Genomic DNA, 19803 nt, shown 5'->3' with positions numbered 1-19803 from the left:
ACAAACTAACTTACAAACGTCGAAATTAAAAGAAGAGACGAAGACTTAACAAATTTGTTTAATGACTGGAAGGTCAAAGTTCTGTAAATACTTTAGTAAATATTTTGTACATGTAATAAGTTAAAGTGTAATGATATTATATAGTGTATAAGTATAGGTACACAGAAGTCGAAACTTTTTGAGGATCATGGCTGGAAGTCATGGAAAAACGTTAATGAAATGGTGAAACAATCATATACCAAATGATTATGCAAATAAAAATGCAATGAGATATGCTTTACAAACGCATATACGTGCATATGTGTATGTATACACGTATATATCTGTAACACACTTTTTATGTCTAAAAAAAAATATATGTGTATACATATGTATATTATAAATATACTTTTACATTTTTTTTAATAAGAATCTAAACCGACCAAAGGAGGTAGCTTACGCTTCTACGGAAGTTATTTATACACATCATCGCACGTGTGTTTTCTGTTTATAGATATTATTTACTAATGCTGTATTGTTAGAAAGATTTTTAAAAAGTGATACTGCTTTGCTATTAATGTTTAGTACAAACACTACAAGAACATTAGAAAAATAATGGAAACTGTAATTTATACTTTATAAATGCGTTCAATCATAAGTTTATGAGTTTCTTTTTTCGTGAATACTTGCAATCGCTGTCCATAAAAAACAATCACAACTAATGCTATATTTTTTTTCTGAGTACAACAATGTCGTAATCTCTCCTTACTTGAAATACCAGTAAAAGTTAGTTTGTAGTTTTCTGTACATAGTATACAAATCATTGAAAGAAATTCACATAAATTCTGATAAATATAAATAAATGATAAACGTGATATATAGTTGAAGATGTATCATTTATCTAGTGTTTTTAACACATTTCCTAAAGTAAAATACATGACAAACATTGGTTACTCGATTTTATGCAGTAGAGATTTTTATCAGGTAGATTACAGAAATTCATTTGTTTTAATCCACCAATACTATTTTTAACTGGTAGATCTATACATATCTTGATTTATCAATAAATTTAATGATCATATATAAAATGCTGACATCAATGACTCAACTTATACTTATTGATTAAAAACATTTTAATATCGTCACATAGCATACAAAGTACATACCTAATAATTTCCATAATGCTTTAACCTATACAGAAAAGCACTACCAGATCTGTTGGAAATGCCTAAATAACCACTACCGGGTGAAAAGTCAATAGCTTCAGGCATTGATATAGTGGTTTGAAATGTCGGAAAATTTGAGAAGACGGTAAACGATGGCAAATGCACCATTTTGAATGCATTATATTTTTTATCAGAAGCCATCGCTAATATTTCAGAATAAGAATTAAACTTCAAACTCGTAATAGACGTTACAAGATTCAGAAGAATTTTTAACGGAACAGGATTTCGATTTTGCAACACTGTTTTTGAGTCATACAAATTGACGACACCTTGTTTACTACCAGTCGCTACAAACTGACCACTTGGAGACATTGAAATCGATGCACAAGATAGACATCCGTCATCTACAGCGCGATGTATACACGAGCGACTATTTATATCCCATATATACATTTCGCAACTATCTACAGTTACCATTAACAGAATGAAAAATAAAACTATTATTGTAATGTACTAAAGTAAATGGAAAGATACATGTATATATGATACTTACCACCATGTGTAATCAGTGTCTTACTATCTGGTGTAAAACATACAGCTCTACACCTCCCATTCATTTTTAAAGTACCAATAAGTTCTTTGGATGAACTTGTTAACAAATAAATTTCTCCCAATCGACCAGGCAGTGCTATAATTTCCCCATCTGGTGATACTTCGAAGTTCTAAATTTTTATTATAAAAGTGTTAATTCCTACACCCTGTCAACTTAGTAACACCAACCTACAAACCTGCATATTAGTAACACCATGTGGTAATGGTATTCTGTATGTCTTTCCACTAAGGAGATTATAGGAATGACAGTGTGGATAATATTGAGAACCAACTAAAACTTCTGTTCCATTCTTCAAAAATTTTGCCACACTGATAGGAAACTTCTTATATTCCATTGAATGCAATTTATTATTTTCAATACCATCTATCTGTAATTATATGATTATTTAGTATATTTTCAAAGTAAAACCATGTTTTGTAATTATTTACTTGAAAGAGGGATAGGGTTCCAGAAGTACCAGCAACCAAAGCCACTGTAGAAGATGGATGAAATTCTAGACTAGATATAACAGGTCCTTCTATATGCGTTTCCTTGTTAATTGGTGTCATTGCTTTTATATCAATTATACTTTTGGGTAAGTTTTTCAATTTAAGTTTTTCCAAATGACAACTATGCTGAAGAAAGATCTTGTATGTTAAACAGAGTACAACTGAAAATAATATTACACTTTTATTACCTTTAATATTTCATCATCTAATTCATCAGTTTTTTTATCTGTCTTCTTAAGCTCAGCCCACTTTGGAGTACCCACTAGTTTTGTATATTTGTTATGCAGAAAATCTTTATATAGCTTTTCTGGTATATCAGCTGGTAATCTTCGATTCTGTGCTTTTGTTGCAGCTTGTACTCTATTGAAAGATGTAATAATCAATTCCTAAATAGATTAAGCAGTACTCGACACTACAAAGTAATATACATACGAATATTGCTCATCATCTTCATCTACCCATGCTGTTTTATTCTGACTGTTTGTATCAATATTGTCATCACTCGGTACATCCGAATCATCACTGACATTATCATCTATAGAGATAATTTCATTTGCATTGATACTGTCGCTTTTGCTCGATTCAATGAAATCTTTGCTACTTGATAAATTGTTTAGAATATCACTTGGATCGCCAAACACGATTCTTTCTAATCTGTATACAGAACACATCACTCATTAAAGATACACAAATACTACCTGTAATTTTATAAATCATATACAATACCTAGCTTCTTCTTTCGGATCATATTCATTTTTTCGTTTTTTTTTTAAGGGCGCAGTAAATTTTTTATCATACAACGTCTTTGTGGGCCTACGCTTTTTTGGTAATTTTTCACCCACACCCGACTTCTGAGTCTTCATCTTATTTTTCTTTGTGGTTATTTCATTCATTTTTATGATTTATTTAAGTCGATAGGTAACGAACTGATAAATTGTTATACGTTTTAAACACATAACCTTACGGTCACTTACGGTACTATTTTGTCTGCACGCGGTCTTATCCTTCAACGTAATCACGATCAAAATAGTTGTCTATCTCACTTTGACAACTCCACAGTCGTCGGTCTGAAGAGAACTCTCTTTTTCTCTTACAATTAGAAGTACATAATGATATTCAATACTGTATAACAAAAAATACAGAAAAACCACACAAGTTATGAATATACATTATTTCTAACTCTCCACAATCGATATAGTGCACAGTTAACAGCTGTAGTGTAACAACTTAATATTTTGTAATGTTAACATAAATATATACATGACATGAAGAAGATCTCAGAACGCCATCTACGACAAAACACCCAAGCTGTTAAACAATTAATTTTAGGAGCACGATAACATCTAACGGCGGAAACATGGTACTAATCGGCTAATAACTTGAATGTTTTATCATAGATGGTACCACAAATCATTTTGACAACCTTTTTATACATTATAAAATGTTAATTATAAGTATCACAATCAACAATTCAGTGGGATTCTATAGATAATTGAACACCACTGGAAGAAATATATTTAATCGGAGCATGTCATCATCCCGATTTTGCAAAGTTCTTAAAAAGCGCGTAATTGTAATAGAGTTGATAAACATATGTCCATTAAAATCTGATTAAAAGTTTCAGTCGGCGTTGTTTGTAAAATAATTACTCAAATTTACTGAGTTTTGTATGTATAACAGTCATCTATAATTAAGATCCAATTAAGATGAATAATATTTTAACCATCCTCGTGATGAGACGACAGAGTAGATTTGGAATCGGTGTCGGAGAACAAATGTCTTTCCATTTCAAACAGTGATGGACACTTTGGTTGATACAATTCGACCGCTTCCAAGAGACTGTCTGGATATCCAGGAGAATAATATCTAATACCGATAAACGTAATGATTAAACTTTGAAAGTAGTACACCGAAATTTTAAAGTACATTAATGAATCTCAAAACACCTCTACAAAAATTTATATAGCAATCAATCACCACTTTTGAAATCAGGCATGTAAAAGGTATAAAGCTGAAACTTCATCATAATTAATCATCCGCTTATGAATGGATTGTAGTAAAGAATAATAAGTAAAGATAAAAACAGGCTTACAAATTTTCACATTAGCATGATCTAATACTACATCAATATTTGGCTGATGAGAATACAAAGGGCAATGACTTCCATGGGAATTATACAAATCATCGAGTGCGCGTAAAATTATTGATCCATTAAAGTTGTGGTTTATATTTTTCCAATGTAATCAGCTGTGACAACATGGCGGTTACGCCGTATATTACCTGCCCGATTTAAATTAAGACACGCGAGATCCAGAAACGCAGCTGCAGTTATTTGCATTCGCTGTTGGTGTAAACTACTCTAAGAAGACTGGCCATTTTCATCGACGAAAATTTACATTACCGAATTCCTTTGGTAAGTAAGCCTCTACTGGGGTTATGTCAAAAGCAACTAGTGTTTGATGATTATCTACTGTTGCCATTATCTGAACATGCACATACTCTTTTCCACATGTATCAGTATTTCTATTAATCTCAGAAATCTTAGACAAACTCAAGTAATTCAATTTAGGGTGAAGATAAAAATACTTTGAAAATTATACCAGTATTTAAGATAATTATACATATCTGGGTAATACAGCATCATAATGTAAAACTTATGAAGTCCTCTTTCCTCCATAAGTTATTAATTATAGCATATCTTTGGAATAAATGTCATTGTAAAATTGTATTTAGAGAACTATGACAGATAAAAAACAAGCCATCGAAACTATCAACCAAAAGAATTTCTTGGTAAAAGTATGATAGTAGTAACAACCTGACAATTTCTTCTGGAAAACAGCAATTGATAATTTGTATATATTCTGCAAGTGTTGAACCAGGTTCTGCTTGGATCTCTTGTACTTTCTTTAAACCACCGGATGTAACAAATAACCTTCTTGACCTGGCATCATGGGGCAAAATCTGTGTACAAATAAAGTAATCAAGAAATTGAATCAAATGCTGTATATTCTTTAACATTTTAATGTTCTCAAGGGGTATATGTGTATGTATGCATGAGTAGGTGGCAAGAGAAACATTATTAGCAATCAGTTTGCATGTTGCAATCCACCTAAGAATAAGGCTTCTGAAACCTGACCTGCACACTGAATACATTAGCCTTAAAGTTAATACACTGTTCTTCATTTTTTAAATTTATAACACTGTCTTAATAATCAATATTATTAAAAAACATCTGTACATGTAAACAAAATTTTTTAATATAAGGAAGTATGTATTCTAAGCATTGAAAAGTAAAAAAAAAGAAATTACAAAGATAACAAATTGCTCGACATTAAGATAAAATATGTTACGAAACTTTTGTAATCGCGTAAATATTTGTCGCAGCAACTGACGCATTCTATTACGTGTGTATACATATTTTGTATTCCACTGACGCATTTTGGAACAATTAATGTTAAACAATGGATGTTAATAACGAATAGAATTTTTTCCGTATATTCTTATTCATTCATTTACATTTAATTTAAATAATTTATTGCTTATTTTGCTACTTGTTAAAAAAGATCGTGTCCGATGTATTAATGATACACCTCTGTGATGCAACCGAGGCCAAATTCGTATACTTTTTTTTGTCTTAACGCCGCCAAAAATATCGTATTTCCGAAAACAAAATTCCAGAGCAAACTCATATATAGATTATGTTTGTCGCAAACCTGCTGACGCGTACTTATAGATCTTTTTCAACTTTCTAAGCGAGTTCCAATTCGTTCCATGCAATAAAAAATGAATTATTAATTTTTTTTTCAGGCGAATATGATATTAAGAACCAACGACCGCTACGGAAACGGAAGAAGATTCGACGTAATTTTAACATTGTAATTACAAAGTTAAAAACCAGTGTCTCTTTTATTACAAATTACAATGTTTTATTCTGAAACAATTTGCATATATGACATAGTCAGAATTTTTGAATTTTTAAAGCAAGTTTTTAAATAATTTATTCTAGAAATAGGCAAAACATGTGAAAAAGAAAATTGAAGTAATAAGTACCAAGCAGAGCTTCAAATACAACGACTCTAATAATGTATTTAAAATAATTATCAAGAAAAAAAAATATAAAGGATAAGAAAAGAATTTAAAAATTATTGAAGAACTTTGGTGATATGTAAGGCTTTGATAATGAAACAAGACAGCTGCCTTAAAGTTCAAACACATACCAATTAAGTGATTAAAAGGATATGATATCATTGTATACAAAAGGCAAATTGCGCCATCTTACACAGTACTATGTGCCAGATTTCTAGCAAATATGTCTGATAGCAGGAAAATAAAAATCTGTAACTTATAAGAAGGTAACTTCTTGCTAGATCATTCAGTATAATTACAGACATTTCGCAAGCTACATGTGAAATAAATTTTGTATGTAATTTCTGATTAAGCATTATGAAGTAAATGCTAATTTACTGTAAAACGTGAACATACAGGACACTGATCTACTGTACTAAACATAAAAGTAGAAGTCTAATAATAGACATGATAAACAACCAACATTGTGTTATTTTGAATTCGGGAGAGACCAATAGCTATCATCAGCCGGTCTCTGCCAAACCTTCTGTGGTCTCTGTATCGAGTATCGATTCAGATGTAAGTGACAGAAGGGATGTACGTGAAGAACTTTACGCTGGGATTTTCAGAAGACACAGGAAGACTATACTTGTATTAGGCAGTTTTCTCAAGATGCTCAGGGTGAATAGAAATATGAACAATTATGCTAGTATTAAACCCAATGATGATAATGATGAATAAAATGATAATTTCGTTGTATGAATGAAATAGAAGACCAAATTCATCTTTCTATTGCTTTGTAAAAAGAAATTTAAAATGTAATTTGATTCTTGTAACAGTTCAAATTAGAATATGTCGATTTCCTTTTTAAAAGCAACAATGTCCTTGATTCAGTACTTACTAATTTACTTTACTTAAAAACTACCTTATCTTACACAAGGTATTATCACTGCAAATATTTATCTTTCTATCATGTGCAACTGTTGTATATTATGTTCGAGTTTGTTTGCCATAATGACTATGTAGATCATAAGTATGTGCTTATTAACGTGATTTTATGTACTTCAGAATGAAAATAATAAGATATGAACGTATCATATCATATGTACTTTTTATAGCATTATACATATACTGATAACTATCATGTAAATTTGATTTGCAGTAGCACAATAGGGATCATAAATTACATGGGAATATTCCAAAATTACAATCAGCACAAATTATTGTAGAGATTATACTTTTTACAAGGCAAGATTTTCTAGTTAAGTGATATTAAATTGTAGAAAATGTTATATCAACTGAAAAGTTATACATAACACAATATGTTATTTCTGTTTCACAGTTTAGCTCTTTATATAAAAAAAACATCTATTATAGCATTTAAAAATACATTATTTAAAGTAACTTTATATAAATAATTGGACAAATTTTTTGCATTTTTTGATAATAAAATTTGTTTATTTTTTTCACTTTTCAGAGATACTTGGACAGATTGCATGCTCTGAACCGAGTATATGGCTTAATTGCTTTAAGATTTGAAATTGTTATGCAACAAAAGTCTTGGTAAAATTTGAAGATTTAGTTATTTTAATATACTTTTTATTACAGTATTTTGTACATTATGCAAATGTAGTTTTTATTAAAAAAAATTCAGTGCGAAAAATTTTAAATAAATGAGCAAATAAGAAAGTAATAAAAAAGGTTTTTAATTGTGAGGAAATAACTACTACTGCCAATTCCATCTGATAAATTTCTTTAGTTATATTTCTATAAAAATTAACAATACAATTTGAATGAATATTAACTTTTTTAGAACACAACTGCATTTACCATTAGTACTATGGTCTATGAGCTTAATATTTATCTAAAACATTATTCAAGGCACATAATATTAAGATCTGTACAGTATATTAATGTATTATTGCAAGTATCAAATCCATGCCTTATTGATCAACAGTTACATACGCTGATATTTTTATTAAACAATGATTAATGTTTACTTCTAACTTGATCATTCTTTGTTATCTATCTCTACAATTTTTGTACGTCTAGTCTCTTTACATCAAATACTGCCATTAGAAAATACATTATAGTACACTAGATGCAAATAAAGAGTAGCTTGATAAAAAGTATGTTCAAATATTTCATATTTCAATAAAAATTTTTAAACGAAAAGCATTTGATAATTCAATCGTCCACGTACTTTAACCGAACTATTCACTGTCGTAAGACTGAGAAATGTGCTTTTTTGGGCCTTGAAATGTGCCATAATATTTATTAGAGATACATTAAATGGAAAAACTCTTGACTACTTTATGCTACTACTAATTTTTTCACTTTCTATTATGCTAATTGTCAAACAAATGTAATGACACACAGCATATCGAAGTATACTATTACTTTATACTAAGAGTATGTAATGTTCAACATTTATGTTGAGTAGAATCAAATTAAAGTTTGTACCATCTTTAAATAATTGGAAAACAAAGAGAAGAAACGAATACTAGATATGATAAGAATAATTATAAGATATCGAATAACACACTGTACTGTCTGTATATTATATATTAGGACGCTATTTGTGGTATAATAGCTTTTATGTGATAAAAGAGAACTATTAACATTATACAGCTGTTTGACCAATTCTTCGATAGAGTAACATTGTATAGCTTGATCACGTTTTGTGTATATAAAAGATATTATTTGTTATATTGTAACTTAGTTATTATATAACTGAGAGGCAAAATGGTCACTAAACAGTAACATTCATATAATTTATTTTACAATTGTACACAAAAAATAATAAAACATAAATGTGTTAATTACAAGTTATAACACAGATACTGTTTCATTTATTGTACTGTTATGCTTTAGTTTGTTAGTTCAAAGTACAACTTGTAAAAAATATGTATAAAGTAAAGAATTATATACCAGTTAATATACTATTGCATCTCTTACCTTACTAAATTGTCCAAGTAGATATTTCAAAATATTAGGTGGTGCATCGTGTAGTAAGGTCTCCAATGCTTCAATATACATGCATCGTTGTAGTATTTGCTTTAGTGTTACATTACATTTCAGTTTGAGATCCTGTGAGCTACTTGGATCATTATAAAGCTGAAAATTATACGTAAACTTTATAATATTGCACAACTAAAAGTAATACAGAGTAAACAACATTGAATTGTACTTGTAGTAGCTTTGGAAGAATATTTGCAGCTGCAACTGCTTTTGCGTGCTCTGGTGTGTGTTTACCAATTTGACCAATTGCCCATGTGGTGATTGCCAGTGTATGTTCATCCTTTTCTTCGTGTAATACATTAGCTAATTGAATAACTCCCTGAAGTGAATATTTTTAATTAGAGTATTTTAATAACAGAAGTACTACTGTGTCTTACATTAGATCCGATAACTGCAATAGCTAACTGATCGGAGTGTCCAGCAATATAACCAATTGCCATAATTGCTGGTAATTTGGCTGTTAATTTTGATGTATTAATTAATTCAACAAGTGCACCGAGACCACCAATATTTACAATGAGCTGGGCCATCTAAAAATAAATATAATTATTATGTGATTAAAAGATTGCAATCTGATTACTTTACTTCTATTGTATGCTTGCAAATTTCTCTGGTTAGTGTTGCTGCAGCTTTAACAACACATTCATCAGGATGTGCCATATGTACAAGAACATCAGGAAACACCTCAGCTTCAATGATAGATTCTGCCAGGTGTACAGAGTGTTTTGCTATACTGCTCAATGCAGAAAGGACTTGACGCTATATATATCGTTAAGATTAAGATTATATTAAAAAATGATACAATATCTACTTCTATTTCACCTTTAGCTTAGCATCAGGATTAGATAATGCTTTTGCAAGAAAAGGAACAGCTCCAGCATCAACAACAACTTCTGCAAGATCTTTATCATGTTTGCTTATGTCACAAAGAGCAGATGCACCAATTTGTTTCAAATATAATTCCGGTTCTTGCAGACATAGAACCAAAAGGGGAACTGCACCTGCGGTTTATGGAATGGATGTGTAAACTTCTATTTAGACTATAATTACTATGGTAGTAGGCCTATGATAGTATACCTGCATCAACTGTAGCTTGAGCTAAATTTTGATTGTGCCTTGCAATGTATCCTAATGCCCAAGCTGCAGCTTCCTTCACAACAGCATCAAAATCTTCTAAGCAAAGTATAATGATCTCCAATCCATTACTTTGAATTATTACAGATGCTAATTCAGGAGAATGCTTTGCTATTGCACGAGTAACAAACAAAGCTGCTTTCTTATAAAATTTCTGAAACAAATGTTACAACACAAATCATGAAAGAGGAATACATTTTTTACATAGTTAATATACGTATAATTGTTGTACATACGTACATTTTGTTTACCAATATTTTTCAATAATTGAGGTAAGATATCTTTCCTTATAATAGCTTCAGCCAGCCTATGGTCATTGTTTGCTATTTTTCCTAATGCTATAGCTGCCATATGTTGAATAGAAGGCACAAGATCTGTGAGTAAGGGACGTAAGAGGTCTAAAACTCCAGCAGCTTCTAAACATTCTATATTGTTTGGTCTAGAGGCATAATCAGCGACAGATTGCACGAAAAGTAGACGAGCTTTTTGATACTGATCGAAAACTGTAAAAGAAATTTTTGTTTCATACAATTCCACAGTTTTACACAAATGCTTCAATCCCGCAGTCTATTTATTACAAATCTTGCACAAACTGTCATCGCGATGGACCGTCACATTTCTTTGAGAAACATTGTTCGTTGTAACGCTTTAAACAGTAGGTACCTTGTAAAATTGAACGTGCTGTCATTTCGTTTACAAAAGGATTTTAAACATTATACTATAATATTCAGGCTTCTAATGCTTTCTTGGTTGCTTTTATGAAACTATCGTATGTTTGAAAACGAAAAACTGCCGCCTTTCGCGCACGGTATGTATAGCGCAATGATCCTAAATATAAACAAAAATAAGCAGGTGTTTTGCTTGAATGGAATAGCGTACCAACATGAATTGTCGAATAGAAAAATATTGTAAAGAAATTTAGTTAGATATCACGATTTGTATTTGCATTTTAATATTGAATACTAAAATTATTATCTACGTTGAAAGATGACTGAGGATTTGTTAATCAAAGAGAAAGGATTTCGTCAAATGAACAAGGAAATCGAACAGAAGGCTCATGATTTAATGAAAAATATAGACCATGTTATAAACACGTACAATGATGAGTGTTCCAATTCAAAAATACGATACAGAAATTTTGTGAATGAACAAACCGAATTTTCAGAAAATACAATAATAGTAGGAAGAGATAATTTACAGGTTTCAGTTAAACGAAATACATCCTTGCCATACATATTTGATGAAGTATCTTCAAAATTGTAAGCAAAAGATCAATAAGTACAGTTGTTTACCCGTGTTATATTTACTTCAAAATAGTATTTTACATTTATGTTAATTTTGTAAAATATGGCGACGTAAATTTGTACTTTATTCCGTAAGTTCTTTTTTCAATTCATATCATATCCAATAGGAAAATAGAAGCACAGAAAGATCACAAAGGTGAAGTATGGAAGAAAGGAAATTTAGCAAATGCAACCATTGTTAATCTATTTAAATCGAAAATAGATATATTACAGAAGGAATTGCAAACATTGCAATGTGAATACAGAAAGAAGGTAATTAAAGTTTTATGAATAAGTAAGAACAATTTTTTACCAATTTATAATTCATTTTATATTGCAGTGTGATGTTTACAAGGACTTGGAAATTGAACATAAAAAATTTGAAACAAAATCACAGAATGAAATAGAATCACTGAAAGATATAATTACAAAGTTAGAGAATACAAATAAGGAATTGCAGTGTCAGTCTTTGGCATTAAATAATGAAAATTCAATTATAAAAAAGGTATCGAATTGAGAATAGATATAAGTATCATTTTATGAGTTTTTAATGTTTAACTTTTAATAGGATTTAGATAAACTACAGAAACAAATAAAAATATTGAGTCAACAGTCAAATAATTATAGTACAAGATTAAACAGATCTTTAGAAAATAATGATAAACTCAGAAGTGTACTTAAATGTTCTCAAATAGAAGAAAAGGTATATTTCCCCAAAGTATATTTAATACAAATTAAAAATTATATTACTTTAGATATTTATTTAGCTTGATGTATGTTTAGGAATTGAGAAATCAAGTAAGGAAACTACAGAATGATAAAAGACTTACAGTGAACAATCTGGGGAAACAACTTTCAGAAATAGTCCATGTATTTAAAAAACAAATGTTAATTATAGATAACTTAAAGAAGCAAAACGTGTGTATATGTTATATATAGTGTTGTACATAATTGCAGCAAAAACCTGTTCTATTTCTGTATTACATTCCACAGGCATGCTTAATTGCTATTGGGCAACTAAGATTTACAAAAGAGGATTTTTCAAGATTATTGGATCAAAAACCCGACTGCTTATGATAAATTGTATATAAAACATTTATTGAATGACTGCTACAATTTATACACTGTGAAAGATGGAATAATTCCATTTCATAGCCACAAATATTATACAATTTTATTTTACAACATGTGTTCCTTAACAATACTCTTCACAGAAAATGGGTTTATGTGTTTTTATTTCGTACATTACCTGTCAGAATATCATGAATTTTCAAAATCTAATCTGTAACTTAAGCCTTTACAGTAGACTTTATTTCCGCTTTTAATGTTTTCTTATTCGAAATAAATATGATTTTTAAGTTACGGCATAATCGTAGCAATTATTTGATTGTGCTATACAGAATAGTGATGATACTAAGAACAGTTCATAGGATCTATAACAAAAGATTGCAAAGCAAATTGTAATAGGTGGGTTTATGGATCACCGTGGAAATCGTGTCTTCTAATGAAATTCTGTTCTACTTTTCAAAAATGATTTGATACAAAATTACAAGAAGATGCACAATTGATTTCCATTGCAATTGTACAGAATCAAAAGTTTCCATTTTACACAACATTAAATGATTTTTTCAATTTATTTACACGTAAATCTTATCTTGTGCATGAGGAATAAAAATTGACAACAATGAATTGTATCTGTATGTACAAAAATTCAAAATGTTAATATGCTCCACAGCTCGCATGCGTAAAATAATCGTTTAGATTTTATCCGTACACGATAAGTACACGTTAATGGGAGAAACATTAAAATTTAAAGTGTTGAGACATTTCAAAAAACATCGATGTTATTCTCAATTATGTTATCCATGGATTTTACAAATCTTAATCCTGGCGGTAGAGAATTTTGTATGCTCTAGATTAAATAATGTACCGTCGTACGTTTCCTAAACCTACAAGAATAATCGAATCTAGGATTTTTCATATAGAATTAATTAAACAATTTCAATACTATAAAAAATTAATTAAGACGATTTATGTATCCGCATCCTTTGCTCAACGCGTCCTGCACAACCTACTTTGAACAATTTAATACTTCACTGTTTGAATTCATACTACTTTTTATTTAATAAAATACATTAAGTTAATATTTTTCTTTTGTAATTAAATATCAAGATATTACTCACCCCCAAATAAGTTGTAATATAACGTTTTTCGCTTTTTTCCGATTTTTAATTACAATAACTTTCAGTTCGAAACTCGTGCTTCTCAGACTTTTTACATGTTGAGATTTTATTACTCAACCCCAAAATGATGATAATATTTCCAAGCATTAAATTTATTTAATCGTATATACTGTGGTTTACTATATCATTCTTATAATTAGTGGCATTGATACATTAACAATGATCATTCAATTAGTAATGTTATATTTAAGCCACTTCTTGTGCCTGCACTCAAAATTATAGAACACCACAAATTTCCTTTTCACTTTATATTGCACTGTGAATATCTAATGCGTTCTAATTACTAAACGATACAACTTTGAAGAAACCATTTGAATAATTTGCCTCAAATATTTGACACATCTAGCATCAACAAGGAGAATTCATTAGTCTCATATTTGAAACACCATTTTCTCTTAATAAAGAAATAAGCTTTTGAAGCTTTCGGTACAATGTATACAATACACATGCCTTAGTCAATTCATTAAGATCTTTACACAACGAGTCATGAATTATTCAATTGTTATTCTTACACGAAATCATCTATAAAAGCAATAATTGTATACTTTTTCGAGGTCTGCCAGCCATCTGATTGATTAATTCATTTTAAATTGAGACTGCTCTGAATGAAAGAACAACTCAATTCTTACATTGCTAGGGCAGTATTTATTCACTGGTACAAAATTTTGTTCCTTATACACGTGAGTACTAGCGGGACTTCACAATTGCTAAAATGCATTACTACCTATGTGCTCGTTCGAGTTTTACGACATGTCTCGTATTTTATAATACAAATAGCTGAAATTACATTTCATTTTTTTTTATATTACATGCTCAAAAAAAAACACAGTAGAATTACGTGCCTTACGCTGTCAAAAAAAGCAAGGAAATATATTTTTCTGTAGCAGCAGCAGCAGCTGTCCATCATTTTTTAATAATGCAACTAATGATGTACTTTGATTTTTTTTTCTTTTTAATAGTTATTTATTCACAGAATATATTTTCTCATTTTACTTTTGTCACAATTAGTCTCTTATTTTTGTCTCGTTTTGTTAAACGCTTCCGATGTCAAGAATATTGTTTTCATTATTATTATTGTTTCTAATGATTTGAACTAAAAAAAACTGTCCACTCTAAAATAACTTATATCAAAGGCGGCACAGACAGTAACACACCTAGCAGCTTGACTATGAAATGATTTTATTAACATATTATAAAAACCACTCTAAATGCGACCAGAGGGACAACATGGTACAAGGACATCCATGTACAAGGAAAATATACGAGTTTCAAAATATGAGACTTAAATAAATATTGTGGCAGTATGTAGCAATGAGAGTGCAGAGTCATCTTTCTTTCGCGCGAACGGTTGCTGATGTATCGTTGTCCTAGAGCAACTTGATCATGCCAGGTAGCTATAAGTGTCCTTTTGACCCTCTGTGCGCTCCAGATATTCTTTCTCAATTAAAATATCTATACATTTCTGAAAGAGCAGAATCATTTTGCATTAAGACTAAATTCTCCTTATTTAGAATAGTGTTGAAGCAACTGAAATCAACTCGTTGACATCATGTTACAAGAAAACGGTAGAGCAACAAGTTCAATCATTATTTCATAAATTCTTATTGTTTCGAAGTGGTTCTGAAAATATTGTCGAGGAATTGTTATACATACTTACCTTAATAATATGTACTCTTGGTTTGAACCTAGAGCTTAACTGATTCAATACTTCAGCCACAAGTTGCTGATGCTTTGATACTTTCCTCATTTTCATAATCCTAACAATTGCTGCCTGAATCAAGAGTTTTCTATCTTCCTCTATGTGTTTATGCGTTGTTTCTTGTTCAATTTTCAATTCCGTTTTCATTGGTATATTAATATTTACTCTCAGTTTTTTGCTATTATAAGAATAATATACCCATAACAATCTTAGACAAAATCAATACACCGTATAACTAAATGAACATACTTTTTATATCCTGTAAAAAGTTCCACTGTTGTCGATGGAGTCAATTCAGTTTCATCGTCTGTCGTCACTGATAACAGTTTAGCTTTCAAGAGTATTTGAATGACCTACAATATTACAAATATTCATTAGTGTTTCTCCCCTTTGTGACGCTTCTTTTTTTAACGGTAAAACATACCTGGAACAAAAAGTCCATTTTTATTTGCGTTGCATCATGCAATTGTTGTATTGTCCACACTGTGGATCCATTAAATTGTAATAAAATAGCCATTTGAAAAGTAGATGCTTGCAATGTGTATCTGCAATTAAAATGTCAATTGTGAATACTTATTCGTAAATACAATTTTATCAACATTTTACATTTTTTTTCCAGATATATAATTACCTATTTTTAAAACAATTTGTATGTAACTCTCCTTTAGACATATTATATAGCCAATTCAACTTCCTTCCGCTATGCTGTGAACTATAGAAAGTGGTAAACCTATGTACAGATCGTTCTAGCTGCAATGTACAAACGTTGTATTAAGTACTCGTAATATATCGAACTTTAAAGTAAGATGTTTCGCGATAAAATTTACCTCGGTTGGTTTGTCTTTTAAACTGCTCATTTAGGTCCTTGGACACACCAATATCCTGTGGACAGATTGCTACAATTGTAATGTTATATAACATTGGAAAATTTTAATATGCAGTAAAAAACTCATTTCCTACTGGAAATATTAAATTTGTAACAACATGTGAAATTAATTCATAAATGTACATGATTGACACGATTCTACAGCTAAACACAGTACCTGGAACATTCGTTGTAATTTGGAGGTGTATTCAAAACCACAAGCTTGTTTTAATTTAGAGATCATAGAAGCCTCTGCATCGTCACTGGCCGACATATGTTGCACCAATCGTTTTGCCAGCATTTTACTATAGAACTTTTGAAAAACATCTTTGTCTTCAATGTATTTAAAAACTACCATCTATAATTGAAAAGTAATAATAATAACACCATTTTACAATAGTTCTCATTCTACTCTTAATTTTACTCACAACTTGATTAAGTGTATCTTCAAGTTCTGCTTCCTCAGGATTTTTACTACTCTTTTTCAACAACAAATCGCAATATTTTGCTAGTAATTCTGGTGATTTGCTGCTACTGTTTGCTGCTCTAGTTATCGAATTATTATTAATAAATCTTCCACAAGCCTTATCAAGAGCTGCCACAAAACCGCTATCATTGTTAAATGCAACAAGTACTAAAGCATTGTACTTTTTATGAATTTCTAAAGTTGTGTTCACATAAAGCTTTGGATCCTATTATAAAAGAAATTACTATCAATCATTAGTAACATAATCACAGTGCCTTATGAATTAGTAGAGAACATACGTTAGCTGCAGCTTCACCACATTTATCAATAGCTGCAAGTCCTTGATTGGCTATATGATTTTCCAAATGACTTCGTAATTCACCAAGAGCATTTGGTATCCTTGCTGCCAGTTGATACATACGACCTAAATCTGCATTTTTGTCGGAACTTAAAAGATTTTGAAATTCAGAATGAAATATGTCTAAATGCTTTTCAATTAACACTTTCTCGCATGTTTTAGCCAATCTGTCGCAAGTGGTCTGATGCAAGTAAACGTGAACTCGTTTACGTTCTTCTAATAGCCTTTGCTCCACCTGTATTAAAATAGAAATTCCAAGTAATTTGTATAAAAAATATAAAAGGGTTATAGAAATTTTCTCTGCAAACCTTTTTCATATATTCTGTTACTGGATTTTGTCTAAGGAATTCTGAACTTTCACGGGTGTAAAACCTTTCTGTATCCTCAAGGAAAATATTCTCAAAAGATTCCTTGTAAACAGTCAGATTATGTCCTTCCTCGTTTAAACCCAACTCTACATAACAATTAATTACACCACTAACTAAGCGCGTGTTTATTGTTTCCCCATTGCGTTCTCGTTCTATCAGCTTCAGCACTGCATTTGTAACCTGAAGCGCATTATTTATAATGTTGATACTACTTCTCCTACGATCGAATATAATCGACAGATAGCGTTGAATGCCTTACTTGCTTATTTAAATGCTTGAATAAGTTTTCTCTCCATGTCACCAAAGCTAACTGATAAATTTCATAAACGTGTTTACGTCCTTCGTCACTTTCTCTACGTACCCAGTGACGATTCAGATACGCGCATACGCCATGTAAAACTTTACTACTAAACTGATACTCCTCCCACTGCCTTGTATAGAATTGCAGCACATCTTCGTCCATCAAGTCTACACCATGCTGTACCAAGGATAATCATATGGATAAATTAAACATGTTTCTTCTTTTCAATTATTGAACGTAAATAATAATTCAAATAATGATCACCTTCAATAAACTAATGAGATAATTTCTAAGAAAGTCACGTAAACGTTTATATAATTCCAATCCAACTAACTGTGCACCTCCTTGAGAAATTTGTCCTTTCTTGCTTTTAGTTGATGTTCTATTTACTTGTTGATGAACACTCGTACAATAATCATATACATGTCTGATGGATTACATAACGTATTAAGGAAGTTACTAGATCATTTATAATTATGGTGTCCTCAATCATTTCTATGGGTATAAAGGATACGTATACAGTTCTATGTATCTTGGTTTAGACATGCATTGTCTGTTATAAACTTGCTCAATGCCCTCTCGAAGATCTCCCCAGATTTGATCCAAATCTATTTGCCTAAGACCCAAGGAGCCTCCATGATGACTCCCAGACCCTCCACCTGCTCTATACGCTGACATCCTATTTCTATACGCTTGTCGAGTGAGCGTCACTGTTACTACTTCCTACAATAATTTCTGTTGAAAACACATAGAAGTAACAATTGTATTAGATCTCATACAAAATCAAAAGTGGATACACAAGGATCAAGGAATTGAAACAAATATCAAACAATGATGTGTACAGTTTTACTTTCATTTGCATGAAGGTACGCCTTCTTGGTCATTTCCTTCAATAGAAATTGAACGACAATGAGAATGAAAAACAAAGACAGAATCAGTTGCTGCAATTAATCTTTAGAGTACATTACATTCAGTGGTCCCAACAAGCTACCAACAGTTTCACAATGCTGATGTCACAACTACTTGCTTATGCACATACTCGGGCTGTTGAAAAGTGCTTTGTATAACTATAAATAAAACTGTGTGAAACATTTTTTTTGCGCGTGTGTACGTCGAATGTTCGGAGAGAGCGTTTATAGGTTCGACTGGATATAAAAATATCTGTGAAAGAATCGGTCTCAATGGAAAGGATTAGCCAATAATTGGAGGTCCCGTACCGAAGTGGTTACATCAGGATGTACATCGTTAGTGGTAGCTCCGATCTTTCGTCAGGGAACATCGGGAATCTTGGTGCTACGACTAGTACCCGTCACTACTGGAAGTCGAGAAGAGAAGCAATCGGCAGAAAATAACACCCACCGTAGCTCGTGACCATCCGAGAATATGCTTTTTCGTAGACAAAACGAGGGAAGTGTATCGTGAGACGGAAAACATATACTCACCTGTCGACGTTCACCACCGCATAACAGGCAGGGTTGGACAAGGGAGTTCTCGTGAAAATTTGGTTGCCACCTTCAACGATCACCGCTAATTCCGCTCTACATACGCATTGATGGGGAATGATCACTACCCTTCGCTTATTATTTTTGTGCTGTTCACGGTGACAAACACAGCAGATCCACAAACCTAAAATGTTGTATCCTACGTGCCCAAAACTGATCACGGTTGTGATCTGCTGTTCTGACAGGTTAGGTGCCACTGTTGCCAACGAAACGTCGCGTCAACGTTTTTGCAAATCGTTTCTTTTCTTATAG

At 31.1% G+C, this 19803-nt stretch overlaps 4 protein-coding genes across 4 annotated transcripts; 1 reads left to right on the top strand and 3 right to left on the bottom strand.

Annotated features, from left to right (window-relative positions):
• Positions 1 to 1145: 1145 nt before the first annotated feature.
• LOC107189942 (U3 small nucleolar RNA-associated protein 18 homolog) lies at positions 1146 to 3455 on the bottom strand. Its single transcript, XM_015578637.1, has 7 exons — positions 2973 to 3455; positions 2679 to 2900; positions 2435 to 2606; positions 2187 to 2372; positions 1934 to 2125; positions 1699 to 1867; positions 1146 to 1609 (listed from the first exon to the last, which is right to left on the bottom strand). Exons 1-7 carry the CDS (start codon positions 3137 to 3139, stop codon positions 1146 to 1148), a joined length of 1572 nt encoding a protein of 523 aa, XP_015434123.1. The 5' UTR covers positions 3140 to 3455.
• Positions 3456 to 3964: 509 nt separating this feature from the next.
• Positions 3965 to 11154, bottom strand: LOC107189889 (sperm-associated antigen 6). Its single transcript, XM_015578568.1, has 10 exons — positions 11130 to 11154; positions 10707 to 10969; positions 10410 to 10620; positions 10155 to 10333; positions 9918 to 10091; positions 9710 to 9862; positions 9502 to 9651; positions 9270 to 9428; positions 5062 to 5207; positions 3965 to 4112 (listed from the first exon to the last, which is right to left on the bottom strand). Exons 1-10 carry the CDS (start codon positions 11152 to 11154, stop codon positions 3965 to 3967), a joined length of 1608 nt encoding a protein of 535 aa, XP_015434054.1.
• Positions 11155 to 11436: 282 nt separating this feature from the next.
• On the top strand, positions 11437 to 12826 carry LOC107189888. The gene is made up of 6 exons (XM_015578567.1): positions 11437 to 11725; positions 11878 to 12022; positions 12090 to 12254; positions 12318 to 12452; positions 12533 to 12667; positions 12743 to 12826. The coding sequence occupies exons 1-6, from the start codon at positions 11454 to 11456 to the stop codon at positions 12824 to 12826; spliced, it is 936 nt and encodes a 311-aa protein (XP_015434053.1). The 5' UTR covers positions 11437 to 11453.
• A 2192-nt stretch (positions 12827 to 15018) lies between these two features.
• On the bottom strand, positions 15019 to 19763 carry LOC107189905 (cullin-1). Its single transcript, XM_015578588.1, is given in 13 exon segments — positions 15019 to 15454; positions 15650 to 15869; positions 15941 to 16044; positions 16116 to 16236; positions 16323 to 16573; positions 16735 to 16914; positions 16985 to 17248; positions 17322 to 17615; positions 17689 to 17928; positions 18008 to 18226; positions 18314 to 18476; positions 18564 to 18784; positions 19492 to 19763. Coding segments are annotated over 12 exon segments (2301 nt in total). The 5' UTR covers positions 18728 to 18784; positions 19492 to 19763; the 3' UTR covers positions 15019 to 15373.
• Positions 19764 to 19803: the final 40 nt, after the last annotated feature.

The sequence above is a fragment of the Dufourea novaeangliae genome, unplaced genomic scaffold (assembly GCF_001272555.1).
Source record: "Dufourea novaeangliae isolate 0120121106 unplaced genomic scaffold, ASM127255v1 scaffold175, whole genome shotgun sequence".
Classification (NCBI taxonomy): domain Eukaryota; kingdom Metazoa; phylum Arthropoda; class Insecta; order Hymenoptera; family Halictidae; genus Dufourea; species Dufourea novaeangliae.
This window is presented reverse-complemented; position numbering and strand designations above follow the sequence as displayed.

Excerpts from the sequence above, each read along its gene's own strand:
- LOC107189889 (XM_015578568.1), bottom strand. The coding sequence starts at position 11,154 with ATGACAGCACGTTCAATTTTACAAG. Across the intron at positions 10,334-10,409 it reads TCAAGCTACAGTTGATGCAG|GTGCAGTTCCCCTTTTGGTT; the intron begins GTATACTATCAT and ends CATAAACCGCAG. Across the intron at positions 9,863-9,917 it reads TTTGCAAGCATACAATAGAA|ATGGCCCAGCTCATTGTAAA; the intron begins GTAAAGTAATCA and ends ATTTATTTTTAG.
- LOC107189942 (XM_015578637.1), bottom strand. The coding sequence starts at position 3,139 with ATGAATGAAATAACCACAAAGAAAAATAAGATGAAGACTCAGAAGTCG. Across the intron at positions 2,901-2,972 it reads GATCCGAAAGAAGAAGCTAG|ATTAGAAAGAATCGTGTTTG; the intron begins GTATTGTATATG and ends TTCTGTATACAG. Across the intron at positions 2,126-2,186 it reads GAACCCTATCCCTCTTTCAA|ATAGATGGTATTGAAAATAA; the intron begins GTAAATAATTAC and ends ATATAATTACAG.
- LOC107189888 (XM_015578567.1), top strand. The coding sequence starts at position 11,454 with ATGACTGAGGATTTGTTAATCAAAGAGAAAGGATTTCGTCAAATGAAC. Across the intron at positions 11,726-11,877 it reads GATGAAGTATCTTCAAAATT|GAAAATAGAAGCACAGAAAG; the intron begins GTAAGCAAAAGA and ends CATATCCAATAG. Across the intron at positions 12,668-12,742 it reads ATAACTTAAAGAAGCAAAAC|GCATGCTTAATTGCTATTGG; the intron begins GTGTGTATATGT and ends TACATTCCACAG.